This window comes from Scardinius erythrophthalmus, assembly GCF_964197995.2.
Source record: "Scardinius erythrophthalmus genome assembly, chromosome: 7".
Lineage (NCBI taxonomy): Eukaryota > Metazoa > Chordata > Actinopteri > Cypriniformes > Leuciscidae > Scardinius > Scardinius erythrophthalmus.
The window spans coordinates 39,359,408-39,373,996 of NC_138227.1; the positions used below are offsets into that span (position 1 = coordinate 39,359,408).

The 14,589-nt window shown below is 43.5% G+C and overlaps 1 protein-coding gene across 2 annotated transcripts; it reads left to right on the plus strand.

Moving 5' to 3' along the window:
- The first annotated feature begins 5,472 nt into the window (after window positions 1-5,472).
- taf15 (TAF15 RNA polymerase II, TATA box binding protein (TBP)-associated factor) lies at window positions 5,473-14,257 on the plus strand. 2 transcript variants are annotated; one of them, XM_081370422.1, is made up of 16 exons: window positions 5,473-5,593; window positions 6,052-6,085; window positions 6,304-6,346; window positions 6,424-6,496; window positions 6,573-6,681; window positions 7,171-7,280; window positions 8,388-8,532; window positions 9,900-9,934; window positions 10,452-10,484; window positions 10,669-10,778; window positions 11,788-11,917; window positions 12,004-12,120; window positions 12,753-12,828; window positions 12,911-12,999; window positions 13,545-13,674; window positions 13,755-14,257. In XM_081370422.1, exons 1-16 carry the CDS (start codon window positions 5,584-5,586, stop codon window positions 13,792-13,794), a joined length of 1,284 nt encoding a protein of 427 aa, XP_081226548.1. In that variant the 5' UTR covers window positions 5,473-5,583; the 3' UTR covers window positions 13,795-14,257. The 2 variants fall into 2 exon arrangements, with proteins under 2 accessions (XP_081226548.1, XP_081226549.1); XM_081370423.1 differs by having other exon boundaries at window positions 6,427-6,496.
- The last annotated feature ends 332 nt before the right edge of the window (window positions 14,258-14,589 follow it).

Consider the following 14,589-nt stretch of genomic DNA (forward strand, 5'->3'; position numbering starts at 1 on the left):
TCACTGCCCGCTCTGTTACACAACCCCTCACAACCGGTCAAGTAATAAACACGGATGCTGTGCCCGCTTCCACGCGCTCACACATCCTCTCTCCTACTTCGCCCCCGACGCCGCCTTCGAGCGTCGTGCTTCACACTATATGTTCCCCGTCAGAAGCCACCGGGACGCTGTGTGTAAAACGGCCGGTCACCGCTGTGTGCGACCCGCCGTATCTAAGCACCAAAAGCGCGCGCGTCACGCCCGCCCCTCCGTCTCGAGCTCTCGAGCCCGCGATCAGCGGAGATCAGAGCCCGGAGGCCATTCTGCCCCTGGCTGCACACGCGAGAGCGTGGGAAGCTATTCCAGGCACGTCAGAATGGGTGCTGAACACAGTAAAACGAGGCTATACTCTGCAGTTCGCTCGCCGCCCTCCGCGCTTTCAGGCGCGTATCGAGACCAGAGTGAACGGGGAACTAGCACATCTACTTCGAGCAGAAATAGCCACACTGCTGTGCAAAAGGGCAATAGAACCGGTTTCCCCTTCCATGAGCGAGTCGGGCTTTTACAGACGTTATTTCCTCGTTCCCAAGAAGGACGGAGCCCTCAGACCGATTCTGGATCTGAGACGATTGAACAAGGCTCTTATGAAGAGACCGTTCAAAATGCTCACAACCAGACAAATCCTCGCGCAGATTCGCCCGAGGGACTGGTTTATATCTCTCGATCTAAAAGACGCGTACTTTCAGATCCAGATAATACCCCGTCACAGGCCATTCTTGAGATTCGCCTTCGACGGTCAGGTATATCAGTACACCGTCCTGCCGTTCGGCCTGTCTTTGGCACCTCGCACATTCACGAAGTGCATGGACACGGCTCTCGCTCCCCTGAGGGGTCGGGGAATGCGAATTTTGAACTATTTGGACGATTGGCTGATCCTAGCACAGTCAGAGGCCGAACTCATCCCCCACAGAACAGTGCTTTTAAGCCATTTGGACAGCCTGGGGCTTACGGTCAACTGGACCAAGAGCTCGCTCGTGCCCAGTCAATCAACCTCTTTTCTGGGTTTGGATCTGGACACTGTAGCGATGACGGCCCGCCTGTCGACACAGCGCGCGCGCTGCATTCGACGACTGGCCGCGTCCCTCCGGCCGGGCAGCACCGTACCTCTCAAGACATTTCAGAGGTTACTGGGTTGTATGGCCTCAGCCGCAGCAGTGCTTCGGCTGGGTCTTTTACGAATGCGCCCGCTACAACGCTGGCTGAATGCCAGAGTGCCTCACAGAGCATGGGCTTCCGGCGGTATTCGCATCAGAGTGACTCAGAGCTGCGTTTCAGCTCTGAAGCCCTGGTTAGCGGCCGACTGGTACCAGCGGGGAGTGACAATGGGAGCTGTCTCACACCGCAAAGTTATCTCGACGGACGCTTCCACCTCAGGCTGGGGCGCTCTGTTCGAGGGCAAACCGGCTTTTGGCCTATGGTCAGACCGGGAAAAATGCCTCCACATAAACTGTTTGGAGATGATGGCGGTCGAGAATGCGCTCATGCGCTTCCTCCCATTCATACGGGATCACCATGTGCTAGTCCGCTCGGACAACACGGCCGTGGTATCCTATGTGAACCGACAGGGCGGCGTCAGATCCAGGAATCTGTGCAGGCTGACAGAACGCCTTCTCGTGTGGGCTTACCGCTCGCTGCGCTCGCTGAGAGCCGCGCACGTGCCGGGCCACCTGAATGTCGGTCCAGACAGACTGTCCAGGGACAACATTCCCCCGGGAGAATGGTCTCTGCACCCCCAGACAGTCCAGTTTCTCTGGCACCTATTCGGCAGAGCGGAAATCGACCTCGTTGCGTCGAAAGACAATGCTCAATGCCCGAGGATTTATTCGAAGAGCGAGGACGCGCTGTCCCAGACATGGCCCAGCCTCCCGCTGTACGCTTTTCCTCCGATCTCCCTGTTGCCACAGGTCATTTCGAGGATCAGAGAAACGTACCACTCAGTGCTGCTTATAGCCCCGCGATGGGAAAACCAAACTTGGTACCCAGAGCTAGTGAGGCTGTCACACTCACCCCCATGGCCGATCCCGGTGAGAAAGGATCTCCTCTCCCAAGCCGGTGGATCGATCTGGCATCCCCATCCAGAGCGCTGGTCGCTGCATGCATGGGTGATCAACGGATATCCGTTGACCTGTCAGACGGGGTCGTGAACACGATCACACAGTCGAGAGCCCCCTCTACGAGACGGCTCTACGCGTCTAAATGGTCGGTGTTTTCTAAGTGGTGCTCTACTCAAAACTTGGATCCGCGCGCATGCGAGGTCCCGCGGGTGCTCTCCTTCTTGCAAGAGCTGTTGGAAAAGGGCAGATCCCCTTCCACGCTCAAAGTATATGTGGCCGCTATTGCAGCGTTAGCTGAGACGACGCGCGGCCGGGCAATGGGAAGGAATGAGCTCATTATCCGCTTCCTCAGAGGAGCTAGACGGATGAACCCCCCGCGGCCCCCCTCGGTTCCCTCGTGGGATCTGTCCTTGGTCCTGGCGCCCCTAAAGGCTTTTCCCTTTGAACCGCTTAAAACCGTTTTGCTGATAGCTCTGTCTTCAGTCAAACGAGTGGGTGATTTGCACGCGCTATCTGTTAGCCCTGCATGTCTTGAGTTCGGGCCGAATGACTCGAAAGTCATTCTCAGACCGAGACACGGTTACATCCCCAAAGCGATTGGAACCCCGTTTAGGGCACAAGTTATTTCCCTCTCGGCTCTGCCAGCATCCGATGATGGGGACAGTGATAACCTCCTATGCCCGGTCCGGGCGCTGAGAGTTTACATCACGCGCTCCGCCGCTTTCAGGCGTTCAGAGCAGCTCTTTGTTTCCTTCGGCGGACGCACCAAGGGTCTTGCCGCCTCGAAGCAGAGCTTGTCCAGGTGGATAGTGGACGCGATAGCAGCAGCTTATGCCTCCAGACACCTGCAGTGCCCTCTGGGCATCAGAGCCCACTCTACTAGAGGCATGGCCTCGTCGTGGGCCTGGTCCAGCGGAATTTCTATTCACGATATTTGTATGGCGGCGGGCTGGGCCTCCCCGTCAACATTCGTGAGGTTTTATAACCTGGAAGTTCCTGCCCTACAGGCGAAAATACTGTCAGTATAAGTGATGTGTATGCTCTGCCCATTTCTCGTGTGCAGACTACGTTCATATGCTGGCGCTATTCTGGTACTATACTCAGGGTGAAGTGTTTGACTCAGACCGGCTGATCCGCTCTGTGTCCTATTTCCCGTTACGCGCTGTTGTCGGTGCTGGCCCGCGCTGCTGGCCGCCCGTATTATTCTCTGTCGCGCGGGAATTTTTTCTCTTCATGTGAGACCGACTATGTCGTTTTTCTCCTACCCTTATGAGTGCTTATGTACTGTATGGGCTTGCTCTGCCGGCCCTAATGTTTGTACTGTTATATGTTTATAGACCGGCCGCGCCGCTCTATTTCATATGCTGCATTAAGTACCTGTACTGCGCTGGCCCGTCTCTCCGACCGGCCACATTTCCCAGCAGAGTGTTTTTCCCCGGTTTCCCTGGGATTCATGGGCTGGATGCTCGGCGCACACGGCGTTGACAAAGGGTTCCCGATGCGTAAGCTAACCTTACGCAATACGAGAGACCTCTCGTAAGAGAACGTACTCGGTTACTAACGTAACCTCGGTTCTCTCTAGAAGAGGGAATGAGTATTGCGTAACCTGCCGTGTCGCGCCACGAGCTTTGCGCTTCAGACTGCGAAAACCAGAAATTTAGCCTGTGAGCGCTGAATATATACACGCTGGCCACACCCATTCTGACGGTTAGAAGGGTGTGTAGGGCGCGAAGCGCCCTCATTGGTTGCCGCGTTCCGAGCGCTCACCCATAGGCTTAAGCAGTTGCCGCCGAGCAGCCAATGAGCACGCTTATCAGCCTGCCTAGGTCTGTCGGCTGCTGCACTGCGTTGACAATGTATACAAAATTAAGGATAATTTTTTGGCTTCAGATCTCGAAGAAAGAAGACTTTCCCGATGCGTAAGCTAACCTTACGCAATACTTGTTCCCTCTTCTAGAGAGAACCGAGGTTACGTTAGTAACCGAGTACGTTTTACTCTGAGTTCTTGTCATATTTTATTACAATTTTCTAAACTATGGCAAATAAACTGTGATAATGTGAGAATTGTTGAAGGTGTCTGAATAAATTTTAGTTTGGACTGTATATATATGAAGAGTTCAGATGCAAAAGCCTCTAAGTGCCATCTGAAATTTTCTTCTAGAATTATCATTTTTATAAAGCTTGTGTATTTAAGTTAAGTAATTTCACTTAAATGACAATTAATAGGTAATTTGCACTGCCATTTAAGTGAAATTATTGAACTTAAATATACAAGCTTGATAAAATGATCATTCTAGAAGAAAATTTCAGATGGCACTTAGAGGCTTTTGCATCTGAACTCTTCATATATATATAATTAACCGAAAGATTAATCGCGATTAATCGCATCCAAAATAAAAGTTTGTGTTTAAATAATATATGTTTGTGTACTGTGTAATTATTTTGTAAATACACACACATGCATGTTATACATTTAAGAAAACGTGTTATTTATTTATAAAATATATAATATAAATGATATATAAATATATATAACGTATATGCATGCCAATATTTCTTAAATATATACTGTTATATATAGTTTTGTTTTTTTGTTTTTGTTTTTTCAGGAACTGAACAGTTTCAGTCTAGGTCGTTTGCTCTTTAGCAGCACGGATGAGGCTGTCACCGGCCGCATGCTGCTTTATGTCGGACAGTCCAGCTTGAGCATATATTCATAATTCTACATCTCTAAATCTATAGACACAGACCCTCTTGTGTCTCATGGGCGGAGATCGGCATGTTTAAAACGAGCAAGTTAGGGCGCGTGACCTCAGAGTCCGTCGCTAGGGAATCAAGGACGCTAAGACGCAATCATGCACAAATGACAATTTCTGCTATTTCTTGTTTTGTTTATATTTGCTGTTAGTATTCTCTCTACACTGTAAATACATTATTTATCCCATTATGTGTAACGTTAGGTACAAATTACCTAGACATTTTGCAGGACAAAATCACTTCACTTTTAAAAACGGGACAATCCCCTTATTGGACGGGTGGCAACCTTAGGCATTTTAACCTTATGAAAACAGTAAAATTATTAACGTGAAAACTAATGAAGTAAGCACGATCACACCGTGACGTCACACAATCCTGGTGGAAATCACGTGACAGAAAAGGCGCAAAGTTGATACCACTTTTCAACAAACAGGGGTCTTTATCCATATACATATTGACAAACTATATGTTATAACGTTATGTTTTCACTTTATCTATTAACAGTTTCACAATAAATTGCGCTTAATCATATTTGCGCCAGTATTTATTATGTTATATGTGTCAAATAAATAAATAAATGGATGAATCCACACGGTCCCGCTAAGTAGAAGGTATTATATCCGGTCTCGGGTCAAAGTTCATAAGAGCTGCAGTGCGCGTTTCTCTCGTGCCGGGTTTTTAATTTCTTATTTTTGGAATAGGTGGTCAGTTCATTTTATTTCCTCCAGAAAAGATGGCCTCAGGTAACACTTTTTTAAAAATACATACATAATCTAAAGTAGCTCATACAACGCAATAATTGTTATTTATTTGTTTGCTGTTCTATGTTGTGAGACATAAAGGATAATTAGCGCAGCACGATTAGCATTAGCGGCTAAATGGCCGACGCGGGATTTGCCATTGTTTAAATATAAAACAACATTGACGACATAAGCTATACGACTCTTTAAATAAACAGTTATATGTTAAATTATACACAACGAGCCGGCTGGTAGGTTAATGTGAGACTTTAGATGGGCCTTTAGCCTCCATGCTCATGGTGCGGCGTGGTGTGATTGTTAGCATAGCATTTTACTCATGATTACATAGATGACTTTCTAAGCGTTCAGTTGACGTTAGAATGAAACCCATTTAAAACCTTTTCGATGCAGTGTTGTTTACACTTTATATTTTCTGTCTAATTGTGTATTTCTGTTCGTAGATTCAGGCTACGGTCAGCCTGGTGCTCAACAAAGGTAAGTGATATTTACTACAAACACGCACACAAAGTAATAGTACTAATCATTAATGTAAGTAAGTCTTTATATGTAAATGTGGCGATAAGATTTTCAAATCTTAGTGTTTCGTATGATTGAGTCATTAGCCCTGTAAGAGTAAAGCTGGTACCATCAGATTCTCCCAATTTGTTGTTTGTTTCAGTTTGTGTAATTTTTATTTCTACTTTTTTGTACAGTTACGGATCTTATGGTGGAGCCCAAGGCTTTCAAAGTGGACAGGTAATGCTTGACCAAATGACTGTTGGTAATATGCATCTTCTTAGTGTTGTAGCTTCATTTGATTTGATTTTTTCCAGCAGGCGTATGGTCAGGGGAATGGAAGTGGCTCTTACGGTGGACAGAGCTTCAGTGGTTACGGACAGGCTGGTGGTACGTGACCTATAAAGTGATTTGAAAGAGCCGTTCAGTTAAAGATGGCTGTTGTGTAACTGTTGTTTCTCCACAGGAGAGAGTTATGGCCAGTCGTCTCAGGGATACTCCTCTGCCGGCTACAGTCAGCCTCAGCCGGGCCTGGACAGCTACGGTCAACAGGCTTCATCTGAAGCCTCTCCTGGGTGAGAGATCTGGCTTTCCTTTTTCACACCACCTCATTTCTCTCAAGCCCTAAGTTGGCGTTGTGCATGACATGCGAGAATGTTTAAATGTATTTCAGAAAGATGCTTATTACAAACTTTGGTCCTCCTGTGTCAAGCGTGAATTATTTATTTTTTGCCTCTGTTTGACACTTTAGCTGCCTTTGCACGGCAAAGATGATAATGTTCAAGGAGGCACATATGATCATATGCACATTTACATATTGGCTTAAACTGGATGTTTAATTGTTTACACTTGTTACAATTATGACCCCCCCCCCCCCCCCCCCAAAAAAAGCCAAGTTAGTGCTACATAAATTGATTTATTTAAATGATTTATTTATTAAAAAAACAATTTTAACCTTTTTTTATATTTATTACTAGCCTTTTTTCACTGTTAACAAAGGAACCTGTGCACATTTTTACCCACACCAACTTGTGAATGGTTTCCCTCATCCTCTCTCACTGCAGGTATGGTGACAAGTCATACGGGCAGCCTCGGTCTTTCGGTCAGCCGGCTGCGGCGGGTGCCGGTGGAGGAGCGTACGGGCAGTCCAGTGGCTCCTATGGGAGCTCTCAAGGTGGATATGTGCGCCGTAATGATGGTAATTGCTTTGTGATGTACTGCGATGTGTCTTGCGTAGACTTTGATCCAATCTGACCTACAAATAATAAAAAAATAATTAAAATTACATTTATATATTATTCCGTCAGTGAGTTTAACCTGTCAGCATTTCTGTCCAGCAAAACCTTAAGGCCTTGAATACCTTTAGGCCCGGTCTCTCAGACAAGGCTTTAGACTAAGCCAGGATTAGGCCTTAGTTTAATTAAGACATTTATAGTAAGATACAATTATAATATACTATGCTACAGTCTCATGACACTTGCATGTTGCAAGTAAGCGTCCAGTTAGCATTTTGGAAATCATTTTTAGTCCAGTTTTGAGAGAAGTGTCTTGGGGTGTTTTCAAACCTGTAGATCACTTGCTTTTTTTTTTTTTTTTTTTGCATTTTCTTAGTTCGGTTCACTTTCACAAGGCAACATTTCAGAGCGTACCAAAATTAAGTAAAACTGTCCTCTTATTGGTCAGGTTCTTCTGCGTCATCCTTTAAGATGAATTGACATTCATTTATAAATTTAATATCTGTATATCTTTATTTATATATGTTGAGACTCACGCAAACACTTATACAAATGTAGCCATAATTCCCGCTCGTACTGATAAGTTATATACATTTAAAATTGTGTTTTATATATATTTATATAAATAATGCAGTTATAGCGGGAATCAAGGCTTCGTCTGGATTCTTGCAATGCGTGAGAAGAGCAGTTCCACAACATTTTAAGATGAAGAGGCGTTCTTTAGTTTTCAGCTGCGATGGTTAATGAGCTCACGGACAGAATCGGATACGGCAGCTTTTATGTAACATTTCCCGTTACAAATTGAGACCGCTTGCTTCGTTGGTTCAGATTCCTCTCACCTCAACCGAACTGCCCCGAGTTCGGTTTCAGTCGGGCTGAGATCATTTAGGCAATCTTGGAGCAGTTGTTTTGGCGTGGATTCGAGCGATTGCTGTCTTCATGTGTCTGCCTAACCGAACTAAGGGAGAAAACACCAGGTCCGAATCAAACGCTCTGAACGAGCCAGGTGTGAAAGTGCCTTTAAACCCCCATCTTCCCCCCTGCAGGTGATGCGCGCAGGTATGGCGATGACGGAGGCTCAGACAGGACTGAGGGCTACAGGGGCAGAGGTCGTGGGGGATTTGACCGGGGTGGTTATGACCGCGGAGGCTTCGACAGAGGTGGCCGAGGAGGCCCACCCTCCGGTATGGGGTAAGTGTGCCCACCCCAGAAGGTATTACTGCACTCGGATGAAAAACATGCTATTAGACCTGAAAGCTGTTGATAAGACTTTAATTTTAACTTATTTTTTTACATTTTGCTATGCATAACTAATTTGGTGAGAATTAAGTTTGTTCTGCAAAAGGTGCTTCCACTGTACTTTATTATTTGAAGTGGTTGTACTCTTAATGGACAACACCATCTGTTTGTTTCTCTGAAGTGACACTCCACCCAATATAATGTCAACTAATTGCAGTTAGTTGTTGGATGCTTTATTATAAATAGCTTATAGGCTACAGTAGCCAGGTTTCTCCATGTGTAGTGCATATATATGCATAAAGCATCACATTCACATACAGGACATGTTATAGCTCAAAACACACAATGATATGCGTAACTGGCACATCTATGGATATTTGCCCTCAAGGTTTTATCTGCTCTTGAATTGGCGAGATCTTAAAAGTCTGACTTTTGTTAGACCAAGCTGAGAATTTAAATTGAGAATTACAAAGCTAATTATGGTAAAATATTATGTGTAGGAGAGACTCAAGCACAACCCTTCCTCTTACACTTTTTCAAGGCCAAATTAATTGGTTGGTTTCCCTTGAATTAAATGCTAATTCTGGAAGAGAAAAAAAGGCAAAAAAAAAAAAAAACTGAAGTTGCCCATTGTTATCCACTGAAGCTGATTGGATGATTGGGAACCTGGTCGAATTCCAGTTAATTTTATGCTCATTTCTCCTGGTCTCCATTGTTCCAATCAACTTTTTTTTTTCTTCCCTTTGGGAGAGTTTTCACATTGGAAGGTTCAGCTACGAGGAACAATTCTCAGTCACTCCACATGAATCGCTGTCTGTACGGTGTTGTTTCTTTTTGTGTTAACTGGTCTACATTTTATACTACAGGTATCAAAGTGAGTGAAATTAAAGTTGGACCACAGCCATTGGAGCTCATAAGCACTCATAATGGAAGACAAATGTGTGCTCGTCTACACGAGTGCCACAACAGTTAGACGCTCAAATCTAGTTTTGTTTCTTGAAAAAAAAAAATGAAAGAGGGAGCAGGGAGGTTGTCCTCCGTGCTCTGCTCTGGTTTTAGCTACATCTCCGTCTCAATTCAGAGAGCGCATCAAATCTTGAAGTTAATCCAAAAACATTCTAATTTGAAAGAGGCTTGCCTTTTGGTTTCAATTTGAAATGTTTCATGTACATTTGGCCCATCATCCTTAACCAAACTGTCAATGGGAGCCGTTTCCTCCTCAGTAGTAAACCATGGCATGAATACTGGTAAAGAGGGAGCCTTGCGCTCCCAGGTTTCAACAAAGGAAAGCCATCATATCTTCAATTTTTCCTCTGCAGTGGTGGTGACCGTGGTGGCTACAAAAATTACGGTGGTAAGTGATGAGCATCAGAACTGTCTCAGTGGGGGAAAAGAAATAAGAAATACAGAAAGATTAGCTGGCAAATGAACTCTTGAGCCACCTTGTTATGTCAACCCAAAGGAACATCATTATTGCTGTCCTCTCTGGTAATACTCTTGTGGGATAAAGTCTAACAACTACCCAGCTTTACTCTTGTAAAATGGTATCTTTGCATGAGGAAACTGAATTAAATGTCAGTCTTCTGGATGCCACCTGCACATGGTGAAGAAGAAACATGATTTAGATCAATACTTGGATTTATTTTTGCTAGACACACAGAAATTTGTCCTGGTCTACAAAGGTCTTGGAAAAATGGTGCAGCAATTTTGGACACTGGTGCATAGCTTAAACTGTCACTGTAAAGGTCAAATCTACATAGCAAAGCAGATTGGTTTTATTTTCTTTTATTCATAGACTTTGTATTGAAATAAGGATTTATGACATAAGTTCTCAAAGTTGTGTTTCTCTTTCGTGTCTTGTTGTTTTTCAGGACCCAGAGACTATGGTCAGAAGGATGATGGAGGTAAGTGCGAATGTCACACTCAAAGCATTTCACCCTAAATTCAGAAGTGAGAGAACACTGGGGGGAGAGAGAGAATGTAGTGGTTTTATTTGAGTTGGCATGAAGGTAGTGGAAGTTACCCTGGTGTGTAAATGTACTGTAATGGTGTCATGACTCCAACATGAATGTATGCTCTCAATTACAGATGGCGATCAGGATAACTCAGACAATAATACCATCTTTGTCCAAGGTCTTGGAGAAGAGGTCACCACTCAGGAAGTGGGTGACTTCTTCAAACAAATCGGGATCATAAAGGCAAGTTCACTCGCCAGAAGGTCATGCAGGGCCCTATGAAATCAGTTTATTTCTTCCCCTAAAGTATGTTTTTCTTATACAAATTCATGTTTTTATTTAATTTTTTTTCTCGACTCAGTTTTAAAGTTTAGTTATCAAAAAGAATGAAAGAATTGAATTCATAACTTGGAGCGTAGAGGGTGTGTTCTCATTCCATTTTATTTCTCCCAAATTAGATTTTTTTTTTTTTTCTAGATTACATTTTAATGGTTTAATTTAAATTGATCAAGCATGTCTAAACAATTGAATTCAGAAAACTTTAACAGCTTAATTTATTATTTTACAATAAATTGGGGCCCTATGAATGTTTAATTTTTTTCAGAAATTCTACTAGTTTTTCTGGATTTGATTTAATACATATTTGTTAATTGTAGTAAGTATAAAGAATAAGGTAGTAAGGCATAAATTAATTAAATATTTTAAAATGTAATTAAATGAAAATGGAGTGGTTCCTTTGGCCAACAAAGTGCGGCACAACATGTTCTTAACATGAACAGGATTTTTTTGTTAATTTTAGAAGTAACTTCGACTGTACAATACAGTGTGTATTTGTATGTCAAGTTAAACCAAGCTTTGTCGGTGGTCATGAAGACCTTTTGAGTGTGCATGTGACAAATGTCAGATGAAGTTCATGCCCTCATCTAGCAAGACAGCAGATGCTGAAAACACTACGAGTGGCACTACATGCAGACTTCATATTTAAATGTTATATTAAATGTCTTTTTGCGGTGTAAAATTCACTGACACTAGTACATGTTGCGATTAAGTGTACAACCCTCATTTATTCATCCAAAGTTTGCCAAATTCCATGACGTTCTGCATTATACAGTAAATTACACTTATGATTGGGTTCCAAGATTCGTCTGTTTTCTGCATCCTGGAAATCCTAGAGTCCTAGTCATGAACTACAGTGACCTGAAGAACCCTGACTTACAGTTGCTTAATCTACTCTAACTAATCTCTTCAACAGCTCAATAAGAAGACTGGCCTTCCCATGATCAATCTGTACACGGATAAAGCCACTGGACGATTGAAGGGTGAAGCCACAGTCTCCTTTGACGATCCCCCCTCAGCCAAAGCTGCCATTGATTGGTTTGATGGTAAAAGAAACATCGATGCTGTGTCTTTGCCTCTGATAGCCCCAAAATCACTTTTCACAATGCTGTTTCCTTTTCATGGAAAATAGGAAAGGAGTTTAAGGGAAGACCCATCAAGGTGTCGTTTGCTACGAGAAGGGCAGAGTTCACCCAGAGAGGAGGAGGCAGAGGAGGAGGTGGTGGAGGAGGTGGCGGCGGCCGCGGGGGTGTGTGCTGGACATCTTCACTAGTCCTTCCTAGTTGCTTTACTTGCCTAATAAACCAGTTCGATCTTTTAGACCCGCTTGGATTGAAACGAGGGTTATGCTGATTATTAGGGGTTTAACGATACCCTCATGTCATGATCCTATACATATCACGACACTGAACTCCCAATACGATATTATTGCAATACTCCATCAAAATGCTAAATTTGGTGTTACATTGTGGGTGTAAATGAATAGGCTTGGACTTTGGAAACCCAAAGCATGAAACGATAGTGACACCAGAATAAAAATTGATCATTCTGAAGCTGAAAATGGCTCATTTTTAATTTTAGATGAATTCTTGCACTTTCGCTGACTAGATATTTAAAATAATGTAGACCACTTTTTACTGGTAACATGAGACATTTTGGCATTATCAGGACACAAATATTCCCCCTTTGCATTATACTTTTATTATGTTATATTCAACATTTATATATAGTAGTTTAATGTAGTACTGACACGAAAACTACTGTGAAAAAATTAACGTTTACAGAGTTTTAATTTTGGTGAATATACACAATACATTTTTGTATTGTGACACGACATATTGTTACACCCCTACTAATTCTATGCTTTTTTTGTGCGCACAGGTTTTCGAGGCAGAGGCGGCTTTGGTGGGGGTCCCTCGTTTGATGTCAGGGGAGGAGACTGGCCTTGTCCCAACAGGTTTGCACCATGTAGTCATTTGTGCATTTGTGTTTAAGAGGAGTATGTAGTCAGATGTTCATTTATATACCTCTCCTTGCAGCTCTTGTGGAAACATGAACTTTGCCAGAAGATATGAATGCAACAAGTGTGGAACTCCTAAACCTGAAGGCGGTGATAGTTACGGAGGTGGTAAGTTTAATGCATGGACACTGCGCACATTTCTTTACAGTCTTTGACGTCACAGCAGGTTTCTGAAGCGTCACTCCCAGAATATCTGAAAATGGGCAGAGGCGGATTAGCTGAGCTGACGTTACGCTAACAGAAAGCAGACAAATGGCTAGTAGTGACAGAAGTGGCAACCCACCTGTCACTCAAGTGGCCACGCCCTCAATTATGCACAACTTTAATGCTTAATATAATTTAAATGGATGAGTTGTAAAAAAATTCACCCCCTCACAGTTTTCATGAAGGGCAAAATTAGCTTTTTGTACCAGGCTGTAAACACATTTGCTGTAAAGTTGAGCATTTTAACTATGGAATTGACTCTTTTAGACCCTGCCTCTAGTGGTCAATGAATTGCAGTTTGTCACTTCCATGTTGGTTTCGAGAGAGTTGGGAAGGTTGTCGCTTGGTTTAATAAAACACTTGACCACTTAAAACACTTGATGGCTTCTCAATGGCAAGCATAAATGATGCACAACGCTTGTATTCATGCTGCCACCCACTCTTCCCAGAGCGTGGAGGTCGGGGCGGGTACGGAGGTGACCGCGGGGACCGTGGCGGGTTCAGGGGCAGCCGAGGCGGGGGTTTCCGGGGTGGAGACCGCGGAGGCTACGGTGGAGGAGGATACAAAGCTGGCGGAAGGTAAAGAGAACCTCTCATCTCTACAATCAGTCGTAATCCAGCATGAATGTTGTTTGACGTGTGTAATCTCCATCCTAAAGGGCAGATCACAGAGAAGAGAGACGCGGCCGGCCATACTGAAGACTCCCAGACCATTGCTGATTGGGGTGTGGGGTGGGGGGGGTTAGGGGAGAGGTTTGTGTCCGCATACCTTTGTTGCATGAGCGTCCTGCATATACTGTTTGAGCAGTTTTTCCCATAAATGTTGAATCTACTGCGAGGAGCTGAAGGAGGCTGAGTGAAGGGAACAGGATGAATTTGTTCTCTGATCCGCCACTTTTCTAAACCTTCAGTCCTGTAAGGAAATGGCAAAACTGGCCACAGATCAGCTTTAAAGGATGATGTTGCTCTAGGTGAAGGGGATGGGGCCAAATGTTATTTTTGTTACTTTTAATTTCCTGAATTGTTGAATCCGGCATTTAGTGTGTGATAGATTTGTGAAATGCTTATTGTTTTGTAAAAATCAATCAACACAAACCGTTTTACTTGTTTCGTTTTTTTTTTTTTTTTTTGCAAAAAATATTAAACACCCTTTTGATCTTAATGTACTTGTTTCTGTGTTTATTTTTTAAGAGAAGCGCATATGACATACAGGTCATTAATCTTAGGATAAAAAAAAAAAAAAAACTAATAGCAGTGGTTTAAAATGGCCTGTGAAATCAGAATGGAATAAAATATATTGTATGCTAATCATAACTAAATCATTCCATATTTAATCAAAGACCTGCCACTGCTTTGTTGAATAAGCCACGGAAACCTACTGAGTGCACCTTTGAATCGCTTTCATATAAGAATGAAGCAATGAAACATTACAATACACATTGAGAATGTATTCAAGCCATAGACGAGATGCTAGCTTCAGTTTAAAATTGGCAT

Excerpts from the sequence above, each read along its gene's own strand:
- taf15 (XM_081370422.1), top strand. Across the intron at positions 6,497-6,572 it reads TGGTTACGGACAGGCTGGTG|GAGAGAGTTATGGCCAGTCG; the intron begins GTACGTGACCTA and ends GTTTCTCCACAG. Across the intron at positions 8,533-9,899 it reads GGCCCACCCTCCGGTATGGG|TGGTGGTGACCGTGGTGGCT; the intron begins GTAAGTGTGCCC and ends TTTCCTCTGCAG.